Source organism: Oncorhynchus clarkii, chromosome 7 (assembly GCF_045791955.1).
Source record: "Oncorhynchus clarkii lewisi isolate Uvic-CL-2024 chromosome 7, UVic_Ocla_1.0, whole genome shotgun sequence".
NCBI lineage: Eukaryota > Metazoa > Chordata > Actinopteri > Salmoniformes > Salmonidae > Oncorhynchus > Oncorhynchus clarkii.
Window position 1 is genome coordinate 75,633,296 of NC_092153.1, and position 17,521 is coordinate 75,650,816.

Sequence of the window (17,521 nt, forward strand, 5' to 3'; positions counted from 1 at the left end):
GGAGTGGGCGGCGTTCGTGCCCTGGGCAGAGATGGCCCAGACCTCGATCCGCCACTCCTCCACTCCTCCACTAACCTCTCCCCCTTCCAGTGCGTACTGGGGTACCTGCCAGTTCTGGCGTCTTGGCATTAGAGCCAGATCGAGGCTCCTGTGGTGGATGACTGGTTTAGGCGCACTGAGGGGACATGGGACGCCATTCATGTGCACCTTCAGCGGGCCGTGAGGCGCCAGAAAACCTGCGCAGATCGCCACCGCTGGGAGGCCCCGGTGTTCGCACCGGGACCAGGTCTGGCTCTCGACCCGAAACGTGCCCCTCTACCTGTCCTGCCTGAAGCTGGGCCCGAGTTTTGTGGGGCCATTCAAAGTCCTGAGGAGACTGAACGAGGTATGTTACCCCTCGTTCCATGTGTCTCTCCTCAGGCCGGTGGGGGCTGGTCCACTCCAGGAGTCTGAGGTGCGGGAGGTTCCTCCACCCCCTCTGGACATCGAGGGGGCCCCGGCATATGCAGTTCGATCCATACTGGATTCGAGGTGTCAGGCGAGGGGCCTTCAGTACCTCGTGGAGTGGGAGGGGTATGGTCCGGAGGAGAGATGTTGGGTGCCGAAGGAGGACTTGTTAGACCCATCGATGCTGCGGGAATTCCACCGTCTCCATCCGGAATGCCCTGCACCTCGCCCTCCGGGTCGTCCCGTAGGCCGATGTCGGCATTGGGGAGCCGCGGATCGGGGGGGGGGAGGGGGGGGGGTACTGTCACGACTTCTGCCGAGGTTGGTCCCTCTCCTTGTTCGGGCGGCGTTCGGTGGTCGATGTCACCGGCCTTCTAGCCATCACTGATCCATCTTTCCTTTTCCATTGGTTTTGTCTTTATATTCTACACAACTGGTTTTTATTATCCAATTATATGTTCATATATTTAACCCTCTGTGTTCACCCGTGCGTAATATTTACCATTGGTTATTGGTAAAGTGTATTTGTTTTCCTTGTGCCAGCTACACTCACCTTCTGACACCATGTTTAGATCCCGAATCAGGCCACTTGAAGCTGTTTCAGCACTGGGCTTGACGACCTCATCTTTCAGGTCCTTTAGGAGCAACTGTATGGCGGAGGGTGATCCAATACTGCCGATTGGCTCCCACACATCTATCTCATCAACCCATAGAGAGATGTTATTAGATGCTGGAGAATATGGGTATGTATCACCAAATATCTCCACATGGCACACAGACTTAGAATGTAGTCTTGTTTCCAAGCCAATGAAAGCATTGGCATATGACCGTGTCATTCGGGGTCCATGCTGAAAGATACTCCATAGCACCACAAGGTAAATAAATTATTTCAGCAATAACATTATTTTCTCATTCTTATCCATGGTTATCATAGATTCAAGAAAATATTGACATTATTAATAAGCTCAATCACAAATCTCTCTAACTTTAGGGCATCTGTATTTGGTAGGCTATCCTATAGTTATTAAACCACAAACACAGACAACAGGTCTATTTCAACAAATAGGTCTACCTTGATATACAGTACCTTACTTCATAAAATTGTTTTCCAATAGATTATTTCCTTTAAAATGATGAATTAGAATTATTGCATTTGTCTCACGTAAGCGCCAGCTGTGCCACCAGAGACTCTGGGTTCGTGCCCAGGCTCTGTCGTAACCGGCCGCGACCGGGAGGTTCGTGGGGCGATGCACAATTGGCCTAGCGTCGTCTGGGTTAGGGAGGGTTTGGCCGGTAGGGATATCCTTGTCTCATCGTGCACCAGCGACTCCTGTGGCGGGCCGGGCGCAGTGCACGCAAACCAAGGTTGCCAGGTGCACAGTGTTTCCTCCGACACATTGGTGCGGCTGGCTTCCGGGTTCGATGTGCGCTGTGTTAAGAAGCAGTGCAGCTTGGTTGGGTTGTGTATCGGAGGACGCATGACTTTCAACCTTCGTCTCTCCCGAGCCCGTACGGGAGTTGTAGCGATGAGACAAGATAGTAGCTACTAACAATTGGATACCATGAAATTGGGGAAAAAGGGGTAATTAAAAAAAAAAAATATATATATATACAGTGCCTTGCGAAAGTATTCGGCCCCCTTGAACTTTGCGACCTTTTGCCACATTTCAGGCTTCAAACATAAAGATATAAAACTGTATTTTTTTGTGAAGAATCAACAACAAGTGGGACACAATCATGAAGTGGAACGACATTTATTGGATATTTCTAACTTTTTTAACAAATCAAAAAATGAAAAATTGGGCGTGCAAAATTATTCAGCCCCTTCACTTTCAGTGCAGCAAACTCTCTCCAGAAGTTCAGTGAGGATCTCTGAATGATCCAATGTTGACCTAAATGACTAATGATGATAAATACAATCCACCTGTGTGTAATCAAGTCTCCGTATAAATGCACCTGCACTGTGATAGTCTCAGAGGTCCGTTAAAAGCGCAGAGAGCATCATGAAGAACAAGGAACACACCAGGCAGGTCCGAGATACTGTTGTGAAGAAGTTTAAAGCCGGATTTGGATACAAAAAGATTTCCCAAGCTTTAAACATCCCAAGGAGCACTGTGCAAGCGATAATATTGAAATGGAAGGAGTATCAGACCACTGCAAATCTACCAAGACCTGGCCGTCCCTCTAAACTTTCAGCTCATACAAGGAGAAGACTGATCTGAGATGCAGCCAAGAGGCCCATGATCACTCTGGATGAACTGCAGAGATCTACAGCTGAGGTGGGAGACTCTGTCCATAGGACAACAATCAGTCGTATATTGCACAAATCTGGCCTTTATGGAAGAGTGGCAAGAAGAAAGCCATTTCTTAAAGATATCCATAAAAAGTGTAATTTAAAGTTTGCCACGAGCCACCTGGGAGACACACCAAACATGTGGAAGAAGGTGCTCTGGTCAGATGAAACCAAAATTGAACTTTTTGGCAACAATGCAAAACGTTATGTTTGGCGTAAAAGCAACACAGCTGAACACACCATCCCCACTGTCAAACATGGTGGTGGCAGCATCATGGTTTGGGCCTGCTTTTCTTCAGCAGGGACAGGGAAGATGGTTAAAATTGATGGGAAGATGGATGGAGCCAAATACAGGACCATTCTGGAAGAAAACCTGATGGAGTCTGCAAAAGACCTGAGACTGGGACGGAGATTTGTCTTCCAACAAGACAATGATCCAAAACATAAAGCAAAATCTACAATGGAATGGTTCAAAAATAAACATATCCAGGTGTTAGAATGACCAAGTCAAAGTCCAGACCTGAATCCAATCGAGAATCTGTGGAAAGAACTGAAAACTGCTGTTCACAAATGCTCTCCATCCAACCTCACTGAGCTCGAGCTGTTTTGCAAGGAGGAATGGGAAAACATTTCAGTCTCTCGATGTGCAAAACTGATAGAGACATACCCCAAGCGACTTACAGCTGTAATCGCAGCAAAAGGTGGCGCTACAAAGTATTAACTTAAGGGGGCTGAATAATTTTGCACGCCCAATTTTTCAGTTTTTGATTTGTTAAAAAAGTTTAAAATATCCAATAAATGTCATTCCACTTCATGATTGTGTCCCACTTGTTGTTGATTCTTCACAAAAAAATACAGTTTTATATCTTTATGTTTGAAGCCTGAAATGTGGCAAAAGGTCGCAAAGTTCAAGGGGGCCGAATACTTTCGCAAGGCACTGTATATACTGAAACTGAATAAAGTGGTGTCTTTATTGTTTGATATCTTGAGAATTCTGTGAATGAATTCTGATCAAAATCCAACAGTTCAGTAGTATCAACAATTCACAACAATACACACAAATCTAAAAGTAAAAGAATGGGATTAAGAGATATATAAATATTAGGATGAGCAATGTCAGCGTGGCATTGATTAAATACAGTAGAATACAGTATACACATATGAAATGAATAAAACAGTACGTAAACATTATTAAAGTGACCAGTGTTCCCTCATTTAATTGACCAGTGATTCCATGTCTATGTACATAGGACAGCAGCCTTTAAAAGGTGTAGGGTTGAGTAACCGGGTTGTTGTCGGCTAGTGAAAGTCACTAAATTCAGGGCAGGGTGCTGGGTGGAGGATGGCTGGCTGGATGGCTATTTAACAGTCTGATGGCCTTGAGATAGAAGCTGTTTTTCAGTCTCTCGGTCCCAGCTTTGATGCACTTGTACTGACCTCGCCTTCTAGATGATAGTGGGTGAACAGGCTGTTATTCGAGTGCTGTAGGTGTCCAGGGGGGCAGGCAGTGTGCCTCCGGTAATGCTTTGGGCAGACCGCACCACCCCCTGTGGTTGCGAGCGGTGCAGTTGCCGTACCAGGCGAGGATACAGCCCGACAGGAGGCTCTCAACGGTGTATCTGTAAAATTTTGTGGGGGTCTTAGGGGCCACGCCGAATTTCTTCAGTCTCCTGAGGTTGAAGAGGAGCTGAGGACCTTCTTCACCACACTGTGTATGTGGGTGGACCATTTCAGATTGTCAGCGATGTGTATGCCGAGGAACTTGAAGCTTTTCACATTCTCCACTGTGGTCCCGTCGATGTAGATGTTGGCGTGCTCCCTCTGCTCTCTACTGAAGTCCGGAATCATCTCCTTAGTTTCGTTGACATTGAGGGAGAGGTTATTTTCCTGGCACCACTCTGCCAGGGCCCTCACTTCCTCCCTGTAGGCTGGCTCGTCATTGTTGGTAAAGTATATACAGCGTATATATACAGTGCCTTCGTAAAGTATTCAGACCCCTTGACTTTTTCTACATTTTGTTACGTTACAGCCTTATTCTAAAATTGATTAAATTGTTTTTGTTTCTCATCAATCAACACACAATACCCCATAATGACAAAGCAAAAACAGGTTTTTAGAAATGTTTTCATATTTATAAAAAATATATAAACTGAAATATAACAATTACTTAAGTATTCAGACACTTTACTTCAGTACTTTGGTGAAGAAACTTTGGCAGCGATTACAATCTCGCGTCTTCTTGGGCATGATGCTACAAGCTTGGCACATCTCTATTTGGGGAGTTTCTCCCATTCTTCTCTGCAGATCCTCTCAAGCTCTGTCAGATTGGATGGGGAGTGTCGCTGAACAGCTATTTTCAGGTTTCTCGAGAGATGGTTGATCGGGTTCAAGTGCGGGCTCTAGCTGGGCCACTAAAGGACATTCAGAAGCTTGTCCTGAAGCCACTGCTACGCTGTCTTGGCTGTGTGCTTAGGGTCATTGTCCTGTTGGAAGGTGAACCTTCACCCCAGTCTGAGGTCCTGAGCTCTGGAACAGGTTTCCATCAAGGATCTCTCTGTACTTTGCTCCGTTCATCTTTCCCTCGATTCTGACTAGTCTCCCAGTCCTTGCTGCTGAAAAACATCCCCACAGCATGATGCTGCCACCACCATGCTTCACCGTAGGGATGGTGCCAGGTTTCCTCCAGATGTGACTCTTGGCATTCAGGCCAAATAGTTCAATCTTGGTTTCATCAGACCAGATAATCTTGTTTCTCATGGTCTGAGAGTCTTTAGGTGCATTTTGGCAAACTGCAAGTGGGCAGTCATGTGCCTTTTCCTGAGGAGTGGCTTCCATCTGGCCACAAAGGCCTGATTGGTGGAGGGCTGCAGAGATGGTTGTCCTTCTGGAAGGTTCTCCTATCTCCACAGAGGAACTCTAGAGCTCTGTCAGCGTGACCATCGGGTTCTTGGTCACCTCCCTGACCAAGGCCCTTCTCCTCCGATTGCTCAGTTTGGCCGGGCGGACAGCTCTAGGAAGAGTCTTGGTAGTTTCAAACTTCTTCCATTTAAGAATTCTGGAGGCCACTGTGTTCTTGGGGACCTTCAATGCTTCAGAAATGTTTTGGTAGCGTTCCCCAGTTCTGTACCTTGACACAACCCTGTCTCAGAGCTCTATGGACAATTCCTTTGACCTAATGGCATGGTTTTTGCTCGGACATGCACTGTCAACTGTGGGATCTTATATAGACACATGTGCCTTTCCAAATTATGTCCAATCGATTTAATTTACCACAGGTGGACTCCAATCAAGTTGTAGAAACCTCTCAAGGATGATCAATGGAAACAGGATGTATCTGAGCTCAATTTTGAGTCTCATTGCAAAGGGTCTGAATATTTATGTAAATAAGGTATTTGTGTTTTTTATTTGTAATAAGTTTCCAAGCTTATCTAACAACCTGTTATCGCTTTGTCATTATGGGATATTGTGTGTAGATTGATGAGGGAAATGTTTAGTTTAATACATTTTATATTAAGGCTGTAACGAAACAAAATGTGGAGAAACGGAAGGGGTCTGAATATTTTTCGAATGCACTGTGTCTACAATACAAAATCCATGTGTACGTGTGTGTAGAGTGAGCATGTTATCATGTGTATGTGTGTCGGTGCCTATGTGTGTGTCTCTTCACAGTCCCCGCTGTTCCATAAGGTGTAGTTTTGTCTGTTTTTAAATCTGATTCTAGATTGCTTCAATAAAGCTTTATGCTACAATTTACCACAGTTGCTACGAATACTACTACTACTTCAATCAATCCCTATACCAGTCTGCTGTTCCCACATGCTTCAAGAGGGCCACCATTGTTCCTGTTCCCAAGAAAGCTAAGGTAACTGAGCTAAATGACTACCGCCCCGTAGCACTCACATCCGTCATCATGAAGTGCTTTGAGAGACTAGTCAAGGACCATATCACCTCCACCCTACCTGACACCCTAGACCCACTCCAATTTGCTTACCGCCCAAATAGGTCCACAGACGATGCAATCTCAACCACACTGCACACTGCCCTAACCCATCTGGACAAGAGGAATACCTATGTGAGAATGCTGTTCATCGACTACAGCTCGGCATTCAACACCATAGTACCCTCCAAGCTCGTCATCAAGCTCGAGACCCTGGGTCTCGACCCCGCCCTGTGCAACTGGGTACTGGACTTCCTGACGGGCCGCCCCCAGGTGGTGAGGGTAGGCAACAACATCTCCTCCCCGCTGATCCTCAACACTGGGGCCCCACAAGGTTGCGTTCTGAGCCCTCTCCTGTACTCCCTGTTCACCCATGACTGCGTGGCCACGCACGCCTCCAACTCAATCATCAAGTTTGCGGACAACACAACAGTGGTAGGCTTGATTACCAACAACGATGAGACGGCCTACAGGGAGGAGGTGAGGGCCCTCGGAGTGTGGTGTCAGGAAAACAACCTCACACTCAACGTCAACAAAACTGAGGAGATGATTGTGGACTTCAGGAAACAGCAGAGGGAACACCCCCCTATCCACATCGATGGAACAGTAGTGGAGAGGGTAGCAAGTTTCAAGTTCCTCGGCATACACATCACAGACAAACTGAATTGGTCCACTCACACAGACAGCATCGTGAAGAAGGCGCAGCAGCGCCTCTTCAACCTCAGGAGGCTGAAGAAATTCGGCTTGTCACCAAAAGCACTCACAAACTTCTACAGATGCACAATCGAGAGCATCCTGGCGGGCTGTATCACCGCCTGGTATGGCAACTGCACCGCCCTCAACCGTAAGGCTCTCCAGAGGGTAGTGAGGTCTGCACAACGCATCACCGGGGGCAAACTACCTGCCCTCCAGGACACCTACACCACCCGATGTCACAGGAAGGCCATAAAGATCATCAAGGACATCAACCACCCGAGCCACTGCCTGTTCACCCCGCTATCATCCAGAAGGCGAGGTCAGTACAGGTGCATCAAAGCTGGGACCGAGAGACTGAAAAACAGCTTCTATCTCAAGGCCATCAGACTGTTAAACAGCCACCACTAACACTGAGTGGCTGCTGCCAACACACTGACACTGACTCAACTCCAGCCACTTTAATAATGGGAATTGATGGGAAATGATGTAAATATATCACTAGCCACTTTAAACAATGCTACCTTATATAAATGTTACTTACCCTACATTATTCATCTCATATGCATACGTATATACTGTACTCTATATCATCGACGGTATCCTTATGTAATACATGTATCACTAGCCATTTTATACTATACTATGCCACTTTGTTTACACACTCATCTCATTTGTACATACTGTACCCGATACCATCTACTGTATCTTGCCTATGCTGCTCTGTACCATCACTCATTCATATATCCTTATGTACATATTCTTTATCCCCTTACACTGTGTACAAGACAGTAGTTTTGGAATTGTTAGTTAGATTACTTGTTATTACTGCATTGTCGGAACTAGAAGCACAAGCATTTCGCTACACTCGCATTAACATCTGCTAACCATGTGTATGTGACAAATAAAATTTGATTTGATTTGATTTGATACTATTGAAGTAACTACCACTACTACTACTACCACCACCACCTCCACTACTGCTACAGTAACAACTATTATAGTACCACTACCATTACTACTAGCCCATTATAACCCACTATAATACCTCCACACCTACAAACCATCCCAAAATAGGTCACTATGACTAACCCATAGCCTATGACAAACATATTACTACAATTTCTAACGCCGTCCCTACCACAACCACTTCTTTAAATACCATGAAAAACACATCAAAAGAAGCAAGCAAACCACATTTTCTTCAGGAAATGTAATTTTTCTAGTTACAATCGAATGCTGTAGATCTGCAAAGTTCTAAGTATTGCGTTAGAAGTGACCTGATGAAATATTAATATGAATTTGTTTATTTGGGAACACGTCTTGTAGTTTAAGTGCAAGAAAGAAGCTTACAAAAAAATTAACAATTCTTACAACATACTTTGAAAAAGAATGTGAACTTAAATGCCCTTTTTTAACAATAGCATAGCTATTCATCTTATTTTGGTATAATTTCCTCTTGACAAGGTTTTTGAACTAGTTGAAGTCGTAGTAAAAACCGAAATGCTGCTTCCTGGTGGTCATTACTGGAAAATATTTTAACAGGCAAACCTATTTCTGAACACTAGAGAGCGACATCCAAATTTGTGGAACATTGAGAGATGTTCTTTGAATATTCTTTGTTTATTTACAACCAGCCTGTTTGGATTTTCTCCGAGCAAAATTATCAGGCGATATCAGGCCAAGAAATCACTTTTTGTGCTCTTTGTCAAAATGGGATGTGATGGTGGAACTATTCCTAAAAGGCATGAGTTGGTGAAAGGCCCAAAGAAAGTTGAGAAGGTAACCTTATAGCTAGCTAGCTTAAACTAGCTAACGTTAGTTAACGCGTTTGAGCTAGCTAACGTTATGGAGGTTTTGTAAAAAAAAAACAACAGAGAAGCTATAGTCCACCCAAAACGACCTTAATGTTAGATACATACATGTAATCATTTAGCTTTCTTTTATTAATCAGTTAGTTCGCTTACTAACTCGCCATGCCCACGTAGTCTGCTAGCTAGCTAGCCTGTTATGCTAGTTTCAGAAATAACAAACCATCGACATTCATCATAGTTGATGAGATACTTTGACATGGCTGTGTAATTAGCTAGTTAATACGGAGCATTATGGGACAGGTAGTAGTGCAGTGGTCCTGCATCTCAATCAGAGTTACTCTAACAATTCCTTCCTTGGTTGTCTCCTATCACTAACTGTATTTAGCTAGCGACGAAGTATTTAAGATATAACCAAATGCAAACGAACAGCAGTGGGCATGAACTAAGTTGAAAGTGTGAATCTCTCTACTCAAGGTTGACAAAAATGCAGCGCTTGCTGCTCGGTGGAAGTATTGTGCTCTCAGTACGGAGAAACTCCGGCGCCCAATTGTTACTTGTGATCTGGGAAGGTGAGGATTATTTTCATCAGTTTGTTTTTTATTTTACCTTTGTTTAACTAGGCAATTCAGTTGACAAAGTATTATTTACAATGATGGCCTACCAAAAACCCCTGCGGGGACAGGGATGGGGTAACCAACAAAACACACATCACGACGAGTTAACACTACATAAAGAGAGACCCAAGACGACAACATAGCATGGCAGAAACACATAACAACATGGTAGCAGCACAAAACATCATATAAACATTATTGGGCAGACAACCGCACGAAGAGCAAGAATGTAGACAACAATACATGCAAAGCAGCCACAACTGTCAGTAAGAGTGTCCATGATTGAGTCTTTCAATGAAGAGATTGAGATAAAACTGTCCAGTTTGAGTGTTCGTTGCAGCCACTAGCTGCAGGGAACTGAAAAGATGAGCGACCCAGGGATGGGGACCTTTAACAGAATGTGACTGGCAAAACGGGTGTATGTGGAGGATGAGGGCTGCAGTCAATATCTCAGATAGGGGGGAGTGAGGCCTAAGAGGGTTTTATAAATAAGCATCAACAAGTGGGGCTTGCGACACGTATACAGAGATGACCAGTTTACAGAGGAGTATAGAGTGCAGTGATGTGTCCTATAAGGACCATTGTGGTAAATCTGATGGCCGAATGGTAAAGGACATCTAGCCGCTTGAGAGCACCCTTACCTGCTGATCTATAAATTACATCTCCGTTGTTGTGTACTACTCATATAGCTGGTGTGACACTGTTATGTATTTACACTGAACAAAAATATATAAACACAATTTCAACAATTTTACTGAGTTACAGTTATATAAGGAAATCAGTCAAATGAAATAAATTCTAATCTATGGATTTTCATAACTGGGTGGGCCTGATGGGGCATAGGCCCTCCCACTTTGGAGCCAGGCACACCCACTGGGGAGCCAGGCCCAGCCAATCAGAATGAGTTTTTCCCCACAAAGGGCTTTATTACAGACATAAATACAGCTCTGGTGGACATTCCTGCAGTCAGCATGCCGATTGCACACTCCCTCAAAACATCTGTGGCATTGTGTTGTGTGATCAAACTGCACATTTCAGTGGCCTTTTATTGTCCCCCGCACAAGGTGGGCCTGTGTAATGATCATGCTGTTGAATCCGTTTCTTGATATGCCACACCAGTCAGGTGGATGGATTATCGTGGTAGTAATTACTTCAATCGTGGTGGTATTAGTAGCGACTTTGGTCAATTGTAGCATAAATTCACTGCGTGACGATTAGTTTAGCAACCGCATTACGTGTTTTTGTTAACTTGTCTAGTCAAATAGGCCAAAACCTGTAGCTTCTCTTCAGTCATAACTTATTTTCCTAGAGGACATAATTAGGATAATTACATAAATCGGTATTCACAAAAAAATGTCGTATGGTAGAATGAATGCATCAATCATCTAGCTGACATCTGTAAAGTTTTCTCTTTCAATGTTGCTCCTCTTGACGGGACCGCGGAGAAAGCGCAATAGTTCTAAACAATGTATCCTAAATACTATTTCCTTGCAAACATTTTCAGGATAAAAGCAATGAAAAGCAATGAAAATGAATGTTTCTGTTAAGAATTCACTTCTTCATTGATGCATATTTTCCTTCGTTAAAATATTGACAGCTGTTATATAAAGATCAATCACTGAATTAGATACCCAGACATATCAAATCAAAGTTTATTTGTCACTTGTGCTGAAAACAACAGGTGTAGTAGACCTTACAGTGAAATGCATACTTACAAGCCCTAACCAACAGTGCAATTTTTAAGTAAAAAATAGGTTTTAGGTAAACAATAGATAAATAAAGAAATAATTAAAAAAACTGTGAAAACAACAGTAGCGAGGCTATATACAGGTGGTACCAGTACAGAGTCAATGTGCGGGGGCACCGGTTAGTCGGGCTGATTGAGGTAATATGTACATGTAGGTATAGTTAAAGTGACTATGTATAGATGATAAACAGAGAGTAGCAGCAGCGTAAAAGAGGGGGTTGGCGGGTGGCGGGACACAATGCAAATAGTCTGGGTAGCCATTTGATTACCCGTTCAGGAGTCTTATGGTTTGGGGGTAAAAACTATTGAGAAGCCTTTTGGTCCTAGACTTGGCACTCCGGTACCGCTTGCCATGCGGTAGCAGAGAGAACAGTCTATGATTGGGGTGACTGGGGTCTTTGACAATTTTTAAGGATTTCCTCTGACACCGCCTGGTGTAGAGGTCCTGGATGGCAGACAGCTTAGCCCCAGTGATGTACTGGGCTGTATGCACTACAGTGCCTTGCTGTCTGTCGGAGGCCGAGCAGTTGCCGTACCAGCCAGTGATGCAACCAGTCAGGTTGCAGCTGTAGAACCTTTTGAGGATCTGAGGAACCATGCCAAATCCTTTCAGTCTCCTGAGGGGGAATAGGTTTTGTCGTGCCCTCTTCACGACTGTCTTGGTGTGTTTGGACTATTCTAGTTTGTTGGTGATGTGGACACCAAGGAACTTGAACTCTCAACCTGCTCCACTACAGCCCCGTCGATGAGAATGGGAGGTGCTTGGTTCTCCTTTTCCTGTGTTCAACAATCATCTCCTTTGTCTTGATTACATTGAGGGATAGGTTGTTATTCTGGCACCATCCGGCCATGTCTCTGACCTCCCTATAGACTGTCTCGTTGTTGTCTGTGATCAGGCCTACCACTGTTGCGTCATCTGCAAACTTAATGATGGTGTTGGAGTCATGCCTGGCCATGCAGTCGTGGGTGAACAGGGAAGTACAGGAGGGGACTGAGCATGCAACTCTTGAGGGGCTCTAGTGTTGAGGATCAACGTGGCAGATGTGTTGCTACCTACCCTCACCACCTGGTGGAGGCCTGTCAGGAAGTGCAGGATCCAGTTGCAGAGGCAGGTGTTTAGTCCCAGGATCCTTAGCTTAGTGATGAGCTTTGAGGGCACTATGGTGTTGAACGCTGAGCTGTAGTCAGTGAATAGCATTCTCACATAGGTGTTCATTTTGTCCAGGTGGGAAAGGGCTGTGTGGAGTGCAGATCTGTTGATCTGTTTGAGCGGTATGCAAATTGGAGTGGATCTAGGGTTTCTGGTATAATGGTGTTAATGTGAGCCATTACCAGCCTTTCGAAGCACTGCATGTATGTACAGTCACTGTGGGGACGACGTCCCCAACGCACTTATTGATGAAGCCAGTGACTGATGTGGTGTATTCCTCAATGCCATCGGAAGAATCCCGTAACATATTCCAGTCTGTGCTAGCAAAATAGTCCTGTAGTTTAGCATCTACTTAATCTGACCACTTTTTTTATAGACCGAGTCACTGGTGCTTCCTGCTTTACTTTTTGCTTGTAAGCAGGAATCAGGAGGATATAATTATGGTCAGATTTGCCAAATGGAGGGTGAGGGAGAGCTTTGTATGAGTCTCTGTGTGTGGAGTAAAGGGGATCTAGAATTTTTTTCCCCTTTGGTTGAACATTTAACATGCTGATAGAAATAAGGTAAAACTGATTTAAGTTTCCCTGCATTAAAGTCCCCGGACACAAGGAGCGCCGCCTCTGGGTGAGCGGTTTCCTGTTTCTTATTTCCGTATAGAGCTGACTGAATGAATCCATATTCGCTTTTGCTTGAGATACTGTAAGAAATACATCTTGGCATATTGCTCCACTTTTCCCGAGACAAAAATACAATTTGGTGTATCATTATCCTGGATGAAATACTTAATTCTGCAGGAGTTAATTTCATATTTGGCTACATGTCAGATGTTCTAGCCCTGTCCAGATTTCAGTTAGTAATCCATTAACCCATCTCAAGTTTAAGTGTCATTTTAGCTCTCTCATTTCAACTCTCTCATTTGTTGTAGAGATGTGCAACGAGTCATCTTGTGACATCGTCATGGAGAGAATAGATACTTTATTGTCTGTTGGTTAGAACGGAAATATGTCTTCTGCTTTTCCCAACTGCCTGCAGTGCAGCACCCCTGGGTGGAGAACAATTGTGGGCATAGAGTCATCCTGGGCAAAAACCATTGTAGTTATGCACCAAACTCATTTATTGGTCTTGTAGAGCAGTGTTTCCTGGTCCTAGAGTCGCAAAGGGTTGTACATTTTATTTTTTGCCATAGCACTACACACCTGATTCAAATTATCAAAGCTTGATACATTGATCATTTTAATCAGTTGTGTAGTCTTAGGACAAAAACAAGAATTTGCACACCTTTGGGTCCCCAGGACCAGGATTGAGAAACAGAGGTTGGCGAGGCAGACCAGCAACTGGAAGGTGGGGCAACACAAATATGGGAATGAAACTGAACTGGCAACTGGAAGGCTGCTGGTCATTGATACCATGTATCATCTGCTACCATTGTGCCCATGAGCAAGGCATAAAACCCCCCAGAATTGCTCTCCATCTACTGGCAAGCTAGCTGGCAAGCTAGCTACTGGCAAGCTAGCTACTGTAGCTACTGGCAAGCTAGCTACTGTAGCTACTGGCAAGCTAGCTACTGTAGCTACTGGCAAGCTAGCTACTGTAGCTACGGGCAAGCTAGCTACTGTAGCTACAGGCAAGCTAGCTACTGTAGCTACTGGCAAGCTAGCTACTGTAGCTACTGGCTAGTTAGCTACTGGCTGGCTGGCTATTTAACTAGCTAGAGATGTTACAGCAACCCACAATCAGATTGATTTTCCTGTAACATAAAAAGTTAGCTTTTTGGGTGGTAAAGACAGCTTTTAAAAGAATAAATAGCTTTTGCTAGGCCTTCAGACACTGGGTGGAAAACAGCTAACTAGCTAGCAAGCAAGTTAGTTAGACAAATAACACATTCACGTTACCTGAAGTGAAATGTAGCCAGATCGACATAGCAGTGATCCACACACGTTGTTCTATTGTATTATTCAATGAACCCCAACAACACAGTACTCGATCCTTAGCTACAGTAGCTAAAGTAGTAGCTAAAGTTAGCTACTGGCTAGCTAGTTAGCTAAACAACTTCTTGTTGTAGCTTTCCTTCAGACTAGATGCTTTGTGGCATATTCCTGCCTTTCACAGGTCGAATTACAGATTTGGGACACAGAAATAGGGGATTGGCTAAGGGGAGCTAGCTGCAACTTGTTGATGGTGCTCACTAGCTTTAGTTACTAAGGGGCTCCCGAGTGGTGCAGCGTTCTAAGGCACTGCATCTCAGTGCAAGAGGAGTCACTACAGACCCTGGTTTGACTCTAGGCTGTATCACAACCGGCCGTGATTGGGATACACCATAGGGCGGCGCACAATTGGCACAGCGTCGTTAGGGTTTGGCCGGGGTAGGCCGTCATTGTAAATAAGAATTTGTTCTTAACCGACTTGCCTAGTTAAATAAAGGTTAAATATAATAAAAAATCTTGCCTCATGAAACAGGAAATGGTCAGGGGCCAAGATTCAACATTTAACAGTTCTCAAATTTTTATCAAAACAGGTCTATTAGATAGAACTATCACAAATGTATTCCGTAATCTAAATGTTATTCTTGTTTACAGACTTTACAACAAAGATGCCGTGATTGAGTTCCTTCTGGATAAATCCGCAGATAGACCCAACAGCGAGGTTGTATCACACCTTCGTGGCATTAAGGTATGGTAATTATCCGTGGTTTCAGCAGAGGCCACACATATCATTTAGTGATGGGGGAAAAAATCTATACAGTTACATCGCAATATTATTTTTGGATGATATTATATTGACTCTTTTGTTGATTTGTAAAAAATATTTTTTATCCTATATCTGGTTCTACATATTCTTTTGAAATAGCAAGCCAACATCTTTCCTGCACTTTTATTTCCCTGATTGATCAGAATTTGTTTTCTCGTGCTCTCCTGTATTTCTGCAGCAGACATATAGTGAGCAATATGTTTGGAACATTACATTGCAATAAAATCTCAGTACCAAATTGCAATACATATAGAATCGTGAGAATCGCAATACATATCGTATCGCCACTTAAGTATCGTGATAATATCTTCTTGTGAGGTCCCTGGCAATTCCCAGCCCTAATATCATTGCATTATCTAAAGGGAATCAAATGAAATGATAACCCATAATATTATGGTGTGTGTGTCATTCCACAGGATATAAAGGAGCTGAACCTGACTGACAACCCAGCCTGGGAAGGCGAGAGGAGGAACACCAAAGGGGACCGCTACGAGGACATGCACTGTGCCATGTTCATCTGTCCTGTGGTGGGCTTGGAGATGAATGGCAAACATAGGTACTGTGTGCGCGTGCACGTCATTCCTCATGGATTTCTTCATCGCTCTGAGGGACCTACCTAAATTTGTCCAATTAGTAAGGCTTGTTCTCCTTTGCAAAATGTTTTGCTACGGTGTGAACTAATGTATAGGACCCTAGATACTAGCATCTCGTCAACGTCTCACCATCTTATTCAATGAGAAGCATAGATGGGTGCAGTTTGGTCTCACAATGTCGGCATCTTACAGAGTACTGGCAGTGAATCTAATGCAGTTGCCTTTAGCCTGAGTCCTGGCCTGACTTCACAATGACAGTAACGGGGTTGGCAAGAGCGCACACAGATCTGGGACCAGGGTCTGTGCAGTAGTACTCTAAACTGTAGAGGACGCTAAACTGTAGAGATGAGATTGAGTGATAACGTGAGCCACTCCACTATTTGAGCATTGTCACTTTCAGACATTTTTTAAGGACAATATAATTCTGAACTCCTTCTGGATAGGAATAGAAGGAAGGAGACGGGCAGGTAGACAGAGTAAAAGGGGACAATAGAGGTTTGTTGCATCACAACCTTAACCCTTGTGTGTGATCTTGTCTCTCAGGTTCTGTTTTCTGCGTACCTGTGGTTGTGTGTTTTCCGACCGGGCCCTGAAGGAAGTCAAGACTGAGATATGTCACAAGGTTGGTCAAGACTATGTAGCATCCTCTCCAACAAGCTATGCTGTTCTGCAGTTGGCTGACTTTCAAGTTTTATTGTACAGTTTCTAGCAAGCTCTCGCCCAACAATGCAGTAACTAATATCCATAGTACACATGAGGAGTAGATAAACTATATACAGAGTCAGTTCCAGGGTCAGTACCTATACCTTATTTACAATGTGCAGGTATACTGGAGTGGTAGGGGTCGATAGAGTGCCTTCAGAAAGTATTCACACCCCTTGACTTTTTCCAAGTTTTGTTGTTACAGCCTGAATTTAAAATGGATTAAATTGTGGTGATTTTTTTGTTGTTGTCACTGGCCTACCCACTATACCCCATCATTTGTGGAAGGGGAATTATGTTTTTTTTTTTATATTTACAATTTCATAAAAAATGTAAAGCTGAAATGTTTTGAGTCAATAACTATTCAACCCCTTTATTATGACAAGCCTAAATACGTTCAGGAGTAAAAATGTGCTTAACATGTTGCATTTAATTAAAATGCATCATACGGGGATACTTCCTGTATGTCTTTCAAAACATTTAGGACTATGTCAACAATGCATAATGGACAAACAAATACCAAATTATAATTTTTGATTGGAGTTTTCCTTTAACAAGTCACACAACAAGTTGCATGGACTCGCTCTGTGTGCAATAATAGTGTTTACTATCAAAATAAAGAAAGTTGCACACTCTATGTATAATAATCTCCCAGCAATTTAATGGGTATTTACCAACGTTTCGGCATCCCTCTGCCTTCCTCAGGGTAATGTCATGAATACTTGAACCAGGTTATGTAGACACACAATGCAATTAGTGTAACCAATGACAGTAGTGAGGGGT

General features: G+C 43.7%; 1 protein-coding gene across 2 annotated transcripts in view; it reads left to right on the top strand.

The window, feature by feature from the left end:
• Window positions 1-8,935: 8,935 nt before the first annotated feature.
• Window positions 8,936-17,521, top strand: part of LOC139413854 (replication termination factor 2-like) — a 59,974-nt gene continuing 51,388 nt past the window's right edge. For both annotated transcript variants that reach the window (XM_071161668.1, XM_071161669.1), the window contains exons 1-5: window positions 8,936-9,152; window positions 9,659-9,753; window positions 15,272-15,365; window positions 15,860-15,999; window positions 16,580-16,658. In XM_071161668.1, coding sequence (XP_071017769.1) covers window positions 9,084-9,152; window positions 9,659-9,753; window positions 15,272-15,365; window positions 15,860-15,999; window positions 16,580-16,658 — 477 coding nt within the window. In that variant the 5' untranslated portion in view covers window positions 8,936-9,083. The remainder of the gene's footprint in view (window positions 9,153-9,658; window positions 9,754-15,271; window positions 15,366-15,859; window positions 16,000-16,579; window positions 16,659-17,521) is intronic.